Source organism: Otolemur garnettii, unplaced genomic scaffold, assembly GCF_000181295.1.
Source record: "Otolemur garnettii isolate 467f Iridium unplaced genomic scaffold, OtoGar3 scaffold00001, whole genome shotgun sequence".
NCBI classification, from domain to species: Eukaryota; Metazoa; Chordata; class Mammalia; order Primates; family Galagidae; genus Otolemur; species Otolemur garnettii.
Window position 1 is genome coordinate 43,724,175 of NW_003852396.1, and position 13,199 is coordinate 43,737,373.

Below are 13,199 nucleotides of genomic sequence, written 5' to 3' on the forward strand. Positions count from 1 at the left end.
TCAAGCTGTCCCCCTGGGTAGAGTGCCATGGCATCACAGGTCACAGCAACCTCCAACTCCTGGGCTCAAGTGAGTCTCCTGCCTCAGCCTCCCAAATAGCTGGGACCACAGGCACCCACCACAGCACCTTAGCCGCTTGAGCCACAGGCGCCGAGCCTATTTATTTAATTTTTGAGACAGAGTCTCACTTTGTCACCCTAGATAGAGTGCTAGGGCATCACAGGTCACAGCAACCTCAAACTCTTGGGCTTAAGTGATTCTCTTGCCTCAGCCTCCCAAGTAACTGGGAGTACAGTCACCCGCCACAATGCCCTGCTATTTTTAGAGAAGAGGTCTCTCTCTGGCTCAGGCTGGTCTCGAACCTGTGAGCTCAGGCAGTTTACCCGCCTCGGCCTCCCAGAGTGGTAGAATTATAGGCATGAACCACTGAGCCCAGCCCTCGTGCAATTATTTTGGGAAGTTGTCTTGGTCATAAATGCCACTATAAGGATGTAAGTTTTTCTCTGTTACAGTTTCATACGTGTAATTTCAAAAAGGAAAATAATGTGCTGTAGATTGGTGTAGTGATTTATAAATATAACATTTTTATAAAAGTATTGTGAGAAGGTTAATGTCTCCTTATGCCCAGGAGACATGTTTAGAGTTGTCTGAAAATAGCCTTCTACAAAGAGAAGAAGTAGGAAGTACAGATAAGAGTATATTTGAAAATAACCAAGAGTACTGACCTTTTCAAAATGTTTAATTGTAAGTGTTTGCATTTAGATTTGGATTTAACAATATTTATAAAACATAAAGTTGTTGTTATTGTCTTCCTGTATGTGCAGACTGAACAGGAAATATCAGTGGACCAGATTTTAGTAGAAGATTATGACTCATTAATAGAAAAGATGAGCAACTGGAATTTTCAAATTTTTGAACTTGTAGAAAGGATGGGAGAAAAATCAGGAAGGATTCTCAGTCAGGTTTGTTTTCAAATCTCTAATTTTTTATTAAAAATTAATTTTTTCTGAAGTCTGTAAAAACAAAATCTAAATATCGTAATACTGTTACAGGCACTTGTTGAATTGTGACATTGTTCATTGAATTATTTTTTTCATAAAAACTCATATATATTAAAAATTATATATTACACATAATATGTAGATTATACAATTATATATATATGTGAAAAGTAATTAATGTGAGCATATTAATGGAATTTAATTTAGGCTAATGAAGTAATAAAGATTTACATATTCCGGTGGCGCTTGTGGCTCAAAGGAGTAGGGTGCCAGGCCCATATGCTGGAGGTGATGGGTTCAAACCCAGCCCCAGCCAAAAACTGCAAAAAAAAAAAAAAAAAGTAAGATTTACATATTCTTGAATCTTGAGGTGTAAAAGGACATGAAAGTGATCAAGTTTTAACAACTAAAATTTAAGCTTTCTTTTTTTCACTTGCCTACATCTTACCCAAGGCCAAATGATTTATTCCATGCTAGAATATGGAAATATGCTTCCGTTTTACCATCCAGACTCAAGTATTTATCTGATAGATCTCTATAACAGCATTTTAGCTTAACCTTCCCAAACTAATACTTTCATTAATCACTTTATATCTTATTTATGAAGTGCAGAAACATAAGGATAAATTATGTAGAAGACATATAAATTCATCTTATTGAAGTCCTTAAGGACAAAAATGTAAGAAATATGATACTCTTCTGACTTTTTTTTTAACATCTAAGACTAGAATATAATTCACATGCAGTAAACTATGAATAAATATCTAAAGACCAAAATGGAAAAATTTTAAAGTTGAGATATAATGGTAAGCCTTTTTGATTTTCAGGGGCTTTAGAGTGATGTTCTTCTTTTCTTACTTTTTGGAAAAAATTAATTGTAGGGAACTAGCCTCACTCTATCACGCAGCCTAGAGTGCCATGGCATTATCATATCTCTCAGCAACCTCAAACTCTTGGGTTCAAGCGATCCTCCCGCTACAGCCTCCTGAGTGGCTGGGAGTACAGACGTGCACCAAGGCCTGGCCAGTTTTTTGATTTTTTAGTAGAGAAAGGGTCTTGCTCTTGCTCAGCCTGGTCTTGAACTCTTGAGCTCAATCAGTCCACCTGCCTTGGCCTCCCAGAGTGCTAGGATTATAGCTGTGAGCGAGCCACTGTGCCTGGTCTGTAGGGAAGTTTTAAATGAATTATTAACTCTAAGACATACACATTGTTAACATTTCCTAAATGCAAATCACAAAAACATTATACTCAACTACAAATAAGAATTCTGATTTTTAAAATGATCTTTATTTTGACATTCAGGTCATGTATGCCTTATTTCAAGACACTGGCTTATTGGAAATATTTAAAATTCCCACTCAACAGTTTATGAACTATTTTTGTGCATTAGAAGATGGCTATCGAGACATTCCTTGTAAGTATTACCATATTATTATTTAAGTACAAATGATACTGGTTTAGAAACTTCTTATTATCTTTCTCTTTAGATGGTCTCTTAAATACTTTTAAAACTAAATGTTTGAAAAAATTCAATTAATGATTTAAAGGAAAATCTGTATCATACTAGTTAGAGTTAGCTGACTGCTGTTAACATTTTAGTGAACTTTCTCTACGATTTTGTTCTTATATAAATTTAACTTTTATAAAGAGGATTATAATATTGATACATATTTATAAATCTGCTTTTCACCTAATTTATATAGTATACGTCTTTCTATGTTAATAGTAATTTTTCTTATCTTTTTAAATGTTTGGTAATATTAAGTCCATCAAAAGATTCAGAAAATTCTTCACTTTAAAATGTTTAAAATTTATCCATAGAATTTCCATTTTAACTGCATCTGATTCAAGGGATAATTTTTAATGGCTATTTGATTTTATGATTGACTCTAATTTGAATTTCATATTAGAAAAAGATACTGCTTACTTTATGTATAGTCTTCCTCAATATGGACACAATATTTAGGAAATCATTGATACATATATAAATACTTCTATTATCTATACAAATTATTAAACTATACTTACATTGGGAATAACTCATTAATGATGTTTAGTAATTTAAGGTGAGTTATACATATATATATTACGGTTTCCACTTATAAATTGTACATTTCCAAAAATGGTTGAATTTTTAAATGCAATATAGGGACACTTTAAGATGTAATTTAAGGGAAACAGAATGGAAAGAAAGGGGGTAAGGAGTCTTCACTGTTGGCTTCAATTAGGATATATTAATTAAGAAAATGTCTCTGGACCTAACTTTTTGAAACATTAGTTTACAAATTTTTAAATGCTAATATTAATAGTACTACTCCATAGGCAGTGATAATATAATTCATATAAAGCACATATCAGAATTCATGTCTCATAGTATATTGTCAATAAAAGGTGGTGATTATATTAGTGATAATTAAGCCCCTAGTGGATTGACATTATATATCATTCTCTATAGCTTGAACACTTAGTATCGTGTTATCTACTTACACTATCTTATAGGCATTCATTAAATATTTGTTAAAATGTTGAACTTTTTCTTTGAGTCTCACTCTGTCAGTGGTCTCTTCTACGCTATACAGATTTTTTTTTTTTTCCTGAGACAGAGTCTCACTTTGTTTCCTTCAATAGAATGCTGTGACATCTCAGTTCACAGCAACTTCAAACTCTTGGACTCAAGCAAGCCTCTTGCCTTAACCTCCCTACTAGCTGGGACTACAGGCACCCACCACTATGCCCAGCTAGTTTTTCTATTTTTAGTAGAGACAAGGTCTCGTTCTTGCTCAGGTTGCACTTGAACTCTTGAGCTCAAGTAATCTACCCACCTCAGCCTCTCAAAGGTTAGGATTATAAGCATGAACCACCATACCCGATTAAAATGTTGAATTTTTATTGGATATCTGCTGTGACTATAATCATTAGATTCACACAGGTTATTTAATCTGTTGTATATTTCCTACCTTTTATAGGTGAGAAGTAAACTCAGAAAGATCTTTCCCAACATTCTAAAACTAGGTACCAAAGCTCAGCTTCAGTTCTAGGTCAGTCTGACTATACTCTTTGTACTATGTCACATTGCCTTTGCAACATAGTAGAATTTCACTAAATCATTGTTTTACTGATCATATGCTATGTGTCAGATACTGTTGTAGATGTTTTCACATATCATTTAATTCTTGTAGCAAACCTGAAATGTAGCTATTTCTTACCTGTTGTTTTCTTTCTTTCTTTTTTTTTTTTTTTGCAAAAGTATATGTATCCACAATTTGTAACTCTTTTGTGTGCATACATGGATTCCAGTAATAAACATACTACATGATATTTTTTGAAACCACTGAATAGCAACCTTAAGAGCATTTTCCAATGCCTTTCAATATCCTTGGTTACTCTGGGTTTTCTTTGGGCCTTTGACTGTGTTTCCATAGTACATGTAGTATGTGTGAAAGTTCTTAGAAGAGAAATTTTGACACATCAAGACACTTTAAAAATGAAACAAAGTACAGTTATGCAAAGTTATTCTAAGTTATACATTTTATGTATGAGGACATATAGTATAACTAGAACATTCTTCTTAAAAATGTCCCATGTCAAATGTAGAAGAATGACCCTTTTTAAAAAACATTTTTGTGACTTTAGATCACAATCGTATACATGCCACAGATGTTCTACATGCAGTTTGGTATCTGACAACTCGCCCAATTCCTGGCTTACAGCAGATCCACAATGATCATGAAAAAGAAAGTGAAACAGGTACTTGTGTTTAAAAATCTCTTTTGATTATTGGTTAGGAACAATAAATTAAACTCCCTTATTTTACTACCTCTGTTTTAAAATTTTTTTTCATTAAGTAACCTTTGGTACATAAAAAAGATTGTGTAATTTTGATGAATAATAATAATATGAAAAATGTTAGCCCTGTTACTCATCTTAATAAATAGATTAAGATCCAGTACTTCTGGATCTGTCATGTTTCTTTCCCTGTCCCGTTCTGTTGTTTTCCCTCTGATGTAGCCACTGTTCTGAATATTATGATAATCATTCCTTTGCTTTTCTTTTTCATCTTTGGTTTAATTTTTGTTTCAAGTGTGTATTATATATTTAAAGTATATATCACATTCCCAAACCACAGAGAACATGTTTAAATCCTCATATACATATTTAAATGATGATAAAAAATTTAGTTCAGTCTAAAGTACTGTCAATATTTGTTTAATGGATTTGCTTTATGGCACTGGTTCATGTTTGCCTGCATCTATATTTATTCTTTTTCATTCCCTTTCTTCTTTTCAGCAGTTCTGTGATTCTGTCAGAGAACATCTTTTTTCAGATTTTTTTATTTCTTGATGTATTAATTTTTTCTTACAAGAACATTGTTATATTTCAGCATATTTGATATTTTTCTGTTATCATCTGACTTTCATAGTTTCTGTTGAGATGTCAGCAGTAGGTCTTATTGAGAAACATAATATGTAAATATAGTATGTTCCTTTTCACTTTGCTGTTGGTTGGTAGCCTCTTAACTATGATGTACTCAGGCAATTTTTTTGGTATTAATCCTGCTTGGATTTAAGTGAACTTTTAAAATATGTTGATTAATTTTTTATTGGTTTCTATCAGGCTCTTCAAAATTCTTCCAGCGTCTGTCCATTGCCCAATTACAAAGCTACATCCACATTTTTAGGTATTTGTTACATCAGTAACACACTTGTAGGTAACAAAATCTGTACTAGTTCCCTATTGCTGCTGTAACAAATTACTGCAAATTTAATGACTTAAAACATCAAAATATATTATCTTATAATTGTATAATTGTGCATGTCAGAAGTTTGTGTTCACTTGGCTAAAATCAAGGTGTAAGAGAACCGTTCTTCCCCTAGATGCTCTAGAGGAGAATCTATTTCCTTACCTCCTCCAGCTTTTAAAAGCCACCTGCGTTCCTTGGCTCCTGGCTCTTTCTTCAAATGTAACAACATAACATCTTCAAATCTCTTACTGACCCGCATCTTTTTTGATCCTTCTGAGGAACTAGTAAAAGTTGGTCCAGCTGCAACCTTGGCTTTCTGTCAAGAGCACACTTTCCTAATGTTCTAATTTTATTTTCTTTTGCAGTCTGGATAGGCTGAGAATTTCCCAAATCATCAAGTCCTGATTCCTCTTTGTTTAGCAGTTCTCCCCTGATATTTCTTTTTCCTCCCATTTTACTATAAGCTGTAAGAAACCAGTCTACAACTTCAATATTTTCCTACTGTCCTTGGAAATTTTCTCCACTAAATATCTAAGTTCAGCTTTTATAAGTTTGTGTTTCACATAACTGCAACACATAATTCACCTAAGCTTTCTGCTAAAATATAACAAGGATTCCTATTCCTCTAGTTTCAATAATAATAGTCCTCATTTTCTACTATGCAGTCCATAGCAGCACCCTTAATGGCCATATTTCTGTTATTATCCTGTTCTCAATTTAAGCACAGTATTCTGAATCAATATATGCTTTTTCTCTCATGCTTGTCATTTCCATCTGAGTTTTTGTTAGCAATGTTAATGAGTTCTAAAATACAATACAATGGAATCAAGTATCTGTAGAAAACAATGCTTTGGGGACTTAGTAGCTATTTCAATGGGAAAATAACCTGCAAAGACTATGAGATATGCTGGCTTATTCTGACTGCAATGGAGAACTAGTAGAAAAGAAATGATAAGTTTAAAACCAGACAGCGACCAGTTTGATGGAAGTATTTCGGATTGCATGTGAAAACCCCACACTGTACCCCAGAAGTGCATTAATGTACATAGTTACCATTCAATAAAAAAAAAAAAGGTAAAAAAAAAAAAAAACAGACAGCATCTGCAATTGTACTACCACTATTCTACTACTATAAAAAATAAAAGTTCTGGCTCGGCCGCCATAGCTCAGTGAGTAGGGCGCTGGCCATATACATTGAGGCTGGTGGGTTCAAGCCCAGCCTGGGTCTGCTAAAACAACAATGAAAACTGCAACCCCCCAAATAGCTGGGTGCTGTGGCAGGTGCCTGTGAGGCAAGAGAATCACTTAAGCCCAAGAGTTTCAGGTTGCTGTGAACTGTGACGCCACAGCACTCTACCGAGGTTGACATAGTGAGACTCTGTCTCAAAAAAAATAAAATTTTTTTAATAGTAGTAGAAGCATATCTTAGGAAAGGTAAAATCTAATATCTAATTCTGAAGTTGCCTGAAACACAAGGCAAATCAAGCAAATGGCCTAACTAGGCCTATTGTGTTAGGATTAAGGTATTGAATGGGAAAGAAAGGACCTTGAGAATTGGATTGAGATTATTTGGATAGATTTTAATGAATCTGAGCCTTGAAACCCCCAGATCCCACTGACACTGACACTGACCCTTTTCCCCATCTGGGAAACAGTCATTTCTTCTGTGCTGATTCCCCAAAGATCTGTAATAACTTCATGTGAGATTCTTGACATAGTGGAATGCTAATTCACATCTAAATCCGGTCCCACTGCCTCTCATTTCTTTGAAATCTAAAATTAAACTCACATCCTGGCAGATCTCCAGGGAATAAATACTAAGTCTGAACAACAGAATAATTTACTAATTAATATTGGTATAAACCTGGAGAATACATGTGGGAATAGATTTAAGGATGGTAGACTAGGGAGAAAGGAAGGTAATGGTGGGTCATTTTGAATTTATTCATACAGGTGCAGATTTTGGATTTGTCAGCCTCCATAATTGCATAGGTTGGTTCTTTAAAATACATTTCTCTCTCTCTTCTTCTCTCTCTCTTTGTCTCTGATATACACACACATATGCACACACACACATATATGCACACACACACAATCATCTTGGTTTTGTTTCTCTGGAGAATCCTAACTAATATACTTACCAAAGACCATTCACTTCAGGGGAGGCACTCAACCAAGTGGACAAAATGACCTCTCCTCTTGGTATCTCTCACTCATATTCCCTATCTTCTCCAGTTCTCATTCAATGGATTTATGAATACAGTAACTAAGACAGCAAGAAAAGAGAGTACGTATAGGCGCAACACCATAGGCTTTTTCTCACTGAGGCTCACCTGGCTCAGGCCTCTTCTGAGTGCCTAGCTTATGAACATAAGTGACCAATGGTAATCCCTTGATACAGCACCATTCCCTGGTAAAACAAACAGCCATTTGGGGCCTCCTTTATGAAGGAAACAGCTTTTGTTCATACTTAATCTGGATATGGATTTATCTTCACTATCTACAGTGCGTCATCATTATCATCTATGAATTTACCTAATGCCCTATTTACCATCAGGTTATTATATGCAATATTGTGCCTGATCAAGAATCTTATTTTACTGCAAAAAATTGTGGCAGTGGATTTATGCTCACATAATTTACTGATCTCACCTTGAATCTTATTACTTCAGAGCAGGCCTAAGAGAATGATGGAATGACATATCAAGAGATTCAGATGGGGGTCCTGCTACATGTAAACATTTTGTGGAGCTAGGATACTCTCCCCTAAGATGTGGTGTATTCATTGCACCAGTGATAAATATACGGTACAATTTCCCTTATACCCAGAATACACAAAACTATGGAATCAGGGAAATAGGAGTTGTGGCTTCCTTCACAGTTCTTCAAATGATTAACTTAGAAAATTTTTGCTTTCAAAAAATAAAATAATTGTTGTAGAGAAAATAGTTCCCAAAAGAGAAATGCTTCTAACAGACGATCCGGAAAAGGATTACATTGGACAGGGAACTGAGACTGGCATCTGGTCCCTTGGTGTTCTTCATGCCTTTGAACCAATAGACATGGAAGGGGGATTATGTACTATCTCAGGTGATTGACACTGTCCAGTTCTTATTAGGAAGTAAGGTTCCTACTGCATGTGAGAAGTGACTCTCTGGCTCTCTTGCTATTTTCATGTTCAGTGGAAAAAATAATGGAAAGCTATAGTAATCTAGCATTATAAGTCACTAGTAGTGCAGATTCTTTCTTTTTTATAAGAGACAGGACCTCACTCTGTTGCCTAGGCTGGAGAGCAATGTCCACAGCTTACTGTAACCTTAATATTTTAATATCTAATTTTTTTCTTTCATTACTCATGCTTTTGGTTTCATATCTCAGAAACCTTTGCCTAATATAATAAGGTCATGAAGATTTCCTTTGTTTCCTTTTAAGAGTTTTATAACAATTGCTCTTAAGTATAGGTCTGTGATACTTGGAGCTAATTTTGGGGTATAGTATAAGGAAAAGATGGAATGTTATTTTGTATATGGATAGCATAACCAGTTGTCCTTACACCATTTATTAAAAAGAGCTCATTATATATTTAAACACAGTGGGCTCTTAAATGTTATTACGTGAGATTTTCTATCTGATAAGATGTTATGAGCACTAAACGAGATAATGTGCGAAAATTCTAGCATCATGCAGGGCACCCAGTAGGTTCTCAACAAGATCTTTGCACTCATGTTGGAAACCAGTTGACCATTAATATTAGGGTTTATTGTTACGCTCTCAGTTTCATTCCATTGATCTGTATGTCTGTCCTCATGCTAGTGTCATATATCTTCAATACTACAGCTTTGTAGTAAGCTCTGAAATTGGAAAGTGTGAATACTCCAACTTGTCTTTTTTAAAAGTTAATATGAGGGTAAAAATTTTTAGATTACATTGCTTTCACTTCCAAGATAAAGTTCAAGTTGTAGTTGAGCCCTTCACTTGGGGGCGTGCTGAATACCCTCATTTTGTGTACATTAGGTGAGATCCCACCACTTGCCCTCCATCATCCCTCAAATCACCATCCCCCTCCCCTGACCCTTGCCTTTCCTCTTCCCTCCTCCTCACTAAACTATATTTGTGTTTTATTGTTCATGTGGACATGCAGTTGTCTACATATTGGTTTCATATTAGTATTGAGTATATTAGTTTTTTTTCCATATTTGAAGAAGGTGTTTCAACTCCATCCAGATAAACATAAAAGATGTAAAGTCTTCAGCTTTTCTTATGGCTGTATAGTACTCCATGGTATACATATGCCACAGTTTGTTGATCCATTCAAAGGATGATGGGCATTTAGGTTGCTTCCACAACTTGGCAATTGTGAACTGAGCTGCAGTAAACATTGGTGCAGATGTCCTTGTTATAAAATGATTTTTGTTCTTCTGGGTACTTAGTAATGGAATTGTGGGATCAAGTGAAAGGTTGATTTTTAATTCTTTAACAGGTCTCCATGCTTCTTTCCCTAAAGGTTGTATTAGTTTACAATCCCACCAGCAGTGCAAAAGTGTTCCTTTCTCTCCACATCCACACCAACATCTTCAGTTTTGGGACTTGTGAATGGGCTAATCTTACTGGAGTTAGGCAATATCTCGGGGGTTTTGATTTACATTTCTTTGAAGTTTAAAAACAATAAGCATTTTTTCATGGGTTTGTTGGCTATTCATCTGTTATCTTCAGAGAAGTTTCTATTCAAGTCTCTAGCCCACTTATAAATGGGATTGTTTGCTCTTTTCTTATTGATTAATTTGAGTTCTCCATAGATTCTAATTATCAAGTTTTTGTCATAAGCCTGATAAACATGCAAAAATCTTCTCCCATTCTAAAGGCTGTTTGCTTTGGTTGCAGTACTCTTAGCTGTGCAGAAGCTTTTTAGTTTGATCAAATCCCACTTACTTACTTTTGATGTTGCTGCAATTGCCAAAGAGGTCTTCCTCATAAAGTCTTTCCCCAAGCCAATAAATATCTTCAGACATTTTCCCTGCACTATCTTCTAGTGTTTTTATTATGTCATGTCTAAAATTTAAATCTTTTATCCAGTGAGAATTAATTTTTGTTAGTGATGAGAGGTATGGGTCCAGTTTCAGTCTTCTGCCTGTGGCTAACCAGTTCTCCCAGCACCATTTATTCAATAGGGTTTCTTTCACCCAGTGCAAGCTTTTGTTTGGTTTATCAAAGATCAAATAACGATATGTGGCTGAGTTCATCTCTAGATTCTCTATTCTATTCCACAGATCTCTATTTTTATGCCAGTTGCTTGCTGTTTTGATCACTATAGACTTGTAGTATAACTTGAAGTCTGGTAACATGATGCATCCAGATTTGTTTTTATTTCTAAGAATTGTATTTGCTATTTTGGGTTTTCTGTTTCCATATGAAGCAAAATGCTGTTTGTTCAAGTTTGATATAGGTGATTTGATGGTGATTGCATTAAATCTATAGATTGGATAAAATGGCATTTTAATGATGTTGGTTCTGCCCAGTATATGAGCATAGTATGTTTTTCTGTTTGTTAACATTTTCTGCTATTTCTTTTCTTGGGGTTTTATAGTTTTCTTTACAGAGATCTTTCATGTCCTACGTTAGATAAATGCCTAAGTATTTCATCTTCTTTGGAGCTACTGTAAAAGGTATAGAGTCTTTGATTTTATTTTCAGCTTGACTGTTACTAGCACATGTAAAGGCTAGTGATTTATCGGTGTTGATTTTGTATCCTGAGATAGATGCTGCTATATTCCTTTATCACTTCTAAGAGCTTTGAGGTTGAGTTCCTAGGGTTTTCCATGTATAAGATTATGTCAACCACAAATAGTGAGAGTTTGACCTATTCTGACCCTATTTGAATACCCTTGACCTCTTTCTCTAGCCTGATTAAAATGGCTAGGACTTCTAGCACTATGTTGAATAGCACTGGCAACAGTGGGCATCCTTGTTTAGTTCCAGTTCTGAGTGGAAATGCTTTCAGTTTTACTTCATTCAGTATAGTATTGGCTGTGGGTTTGTTGTAGATGGCCTCTGTCCATTTAAGAAATGTCCCACGTAAGCCTATTTTCTTAAGTATTATTATTTAAAAAAAAAAAAAAAAGGATGCTGGGGTTGGCGCCTGTAGCACAGTGGTTACGGTGGCAGCCACATATACTGAGGCTGGTGGGTTCGAACCTGACCTGGGTCAGCTGAACAACAATGACAACTGCAACAAAAAATAGCTGGGCATTGTGGTGGGTACCTGTAGTCCCAGCTACTTGGGAGGTGGAGGCAAGAGAATCACTTAAGCCCAAAAGGTTGAGGTTGCTGTAAGCTGTGACGCCATGGCACTCTACCAAGGGTGACATAGTGAGACTGTGTCTCCCCCGCCAAAAAAAAAAAAAAATCAAAGAAGATACTGAATATTGTCAAAAGCCTTTTTTGCATCAATTGAGAAAATCATATGGTCTTTGTTTTTGATTTTATTTATGTGGTGGATTACATTTATGGATTTACATATGTTGAACCACCCTTGTATCCCTGGGGTAAAACCCACTTGATCTGCTTGCTAAGATCTTATTGAATATTTTTGCATTGATATTCATTAATGATATTGGCCTATGAGTTTCTTTTTTTTGTTGAGACCTTTCCTGGTTTTCAAATCAGGGTGATATTTGCTTCATAGAATGTATTGGGGAGGTTTCCTTCCTTTTCTGTATTTTGGAATAACTTATGTAATATAGGAACTAGTTCCTCTTTGAAGGCTTGATAGAATTCTAGTGTGAACTCATCTGGTCCAGGGTTTTTCTTTTTTGGATGATTTTGTGTAGTTAATGCTATTTCAGTGCTTGATAAAGGCCTATTTAAAATTTCTAATTCTTTCTGGTTGAGTGTAGTTAGGTGTGATGATTCCAGTATTGGTCCATTTCCTCTATATTTTCATATTTTGGGGCATAGAGTTTTTTCATTGAGGATCATTGTCCATTTCCTCTATATTTTCATATTTTTGGGCATAGAGTTTTTTCATTGAGGATCTTTTGTATATCTATGGTATCGGTTGTTATTTTCCCTTTATCATTCTGATTAAAGTTATTAGAGATCTTACTTTTCTGTTTCTGGTTAGTCTGGCTAAGGATTTATTGATTTTATTAATCTTTTCAAAAAAACATTTTGTTTTGCTGATTTTCTGAATGATTCTTTTGTTTTCAATGTCATTTTACTCTGCTGTTATTTGGTTATCTCTTTTCTTCTGCTAAGTTTGGAGGTAGATTATTCTTTCTTTTTCAGTTGCTTGAGATAGCCCCTTAGGTTGTTGACTGCTTTCTTTTTATTTTCTTGATACAGTATCCCATAGGTTTTGATAGCTTGCAGCTTCATTTCATTATCATTTTGTTCAAGAAATCTAATGATTTCCTTCTTCCTTAAGGTTTTTTTTTTTTTTTTTTTTTTTTTTTTTTTTT

At 34.9% G+C, this 13,199-nt stretch overlaps 1 protein-coding gene across 1 annotated transcript in view; it reads left to right on the forward strand.

Moving 5' to 3' along the window:
* Positions 1-13,199, forward strand: part of PDE3B (phosphodiesterase 3B) — a 173,001-nt gene that overhangs the window by 132,206 nt on the left and 27,596 nt on the right. The window contains exons 9-11 of the mRNA XM_003781127.3: positions 825-962; positions 2,304-2,415; positions 4,635-4,748. Of these exons, the coding sequence (XP_003781175.1) occupies positions 825-962; positions 2,304-2,415; positions 4,635-4,748 (364 nt within the window). The remainder of the gene's footprint in view (positions 1-824; positions 963-2,303; positions 2,416-4,634; positions 4,749-13,199) is intronic.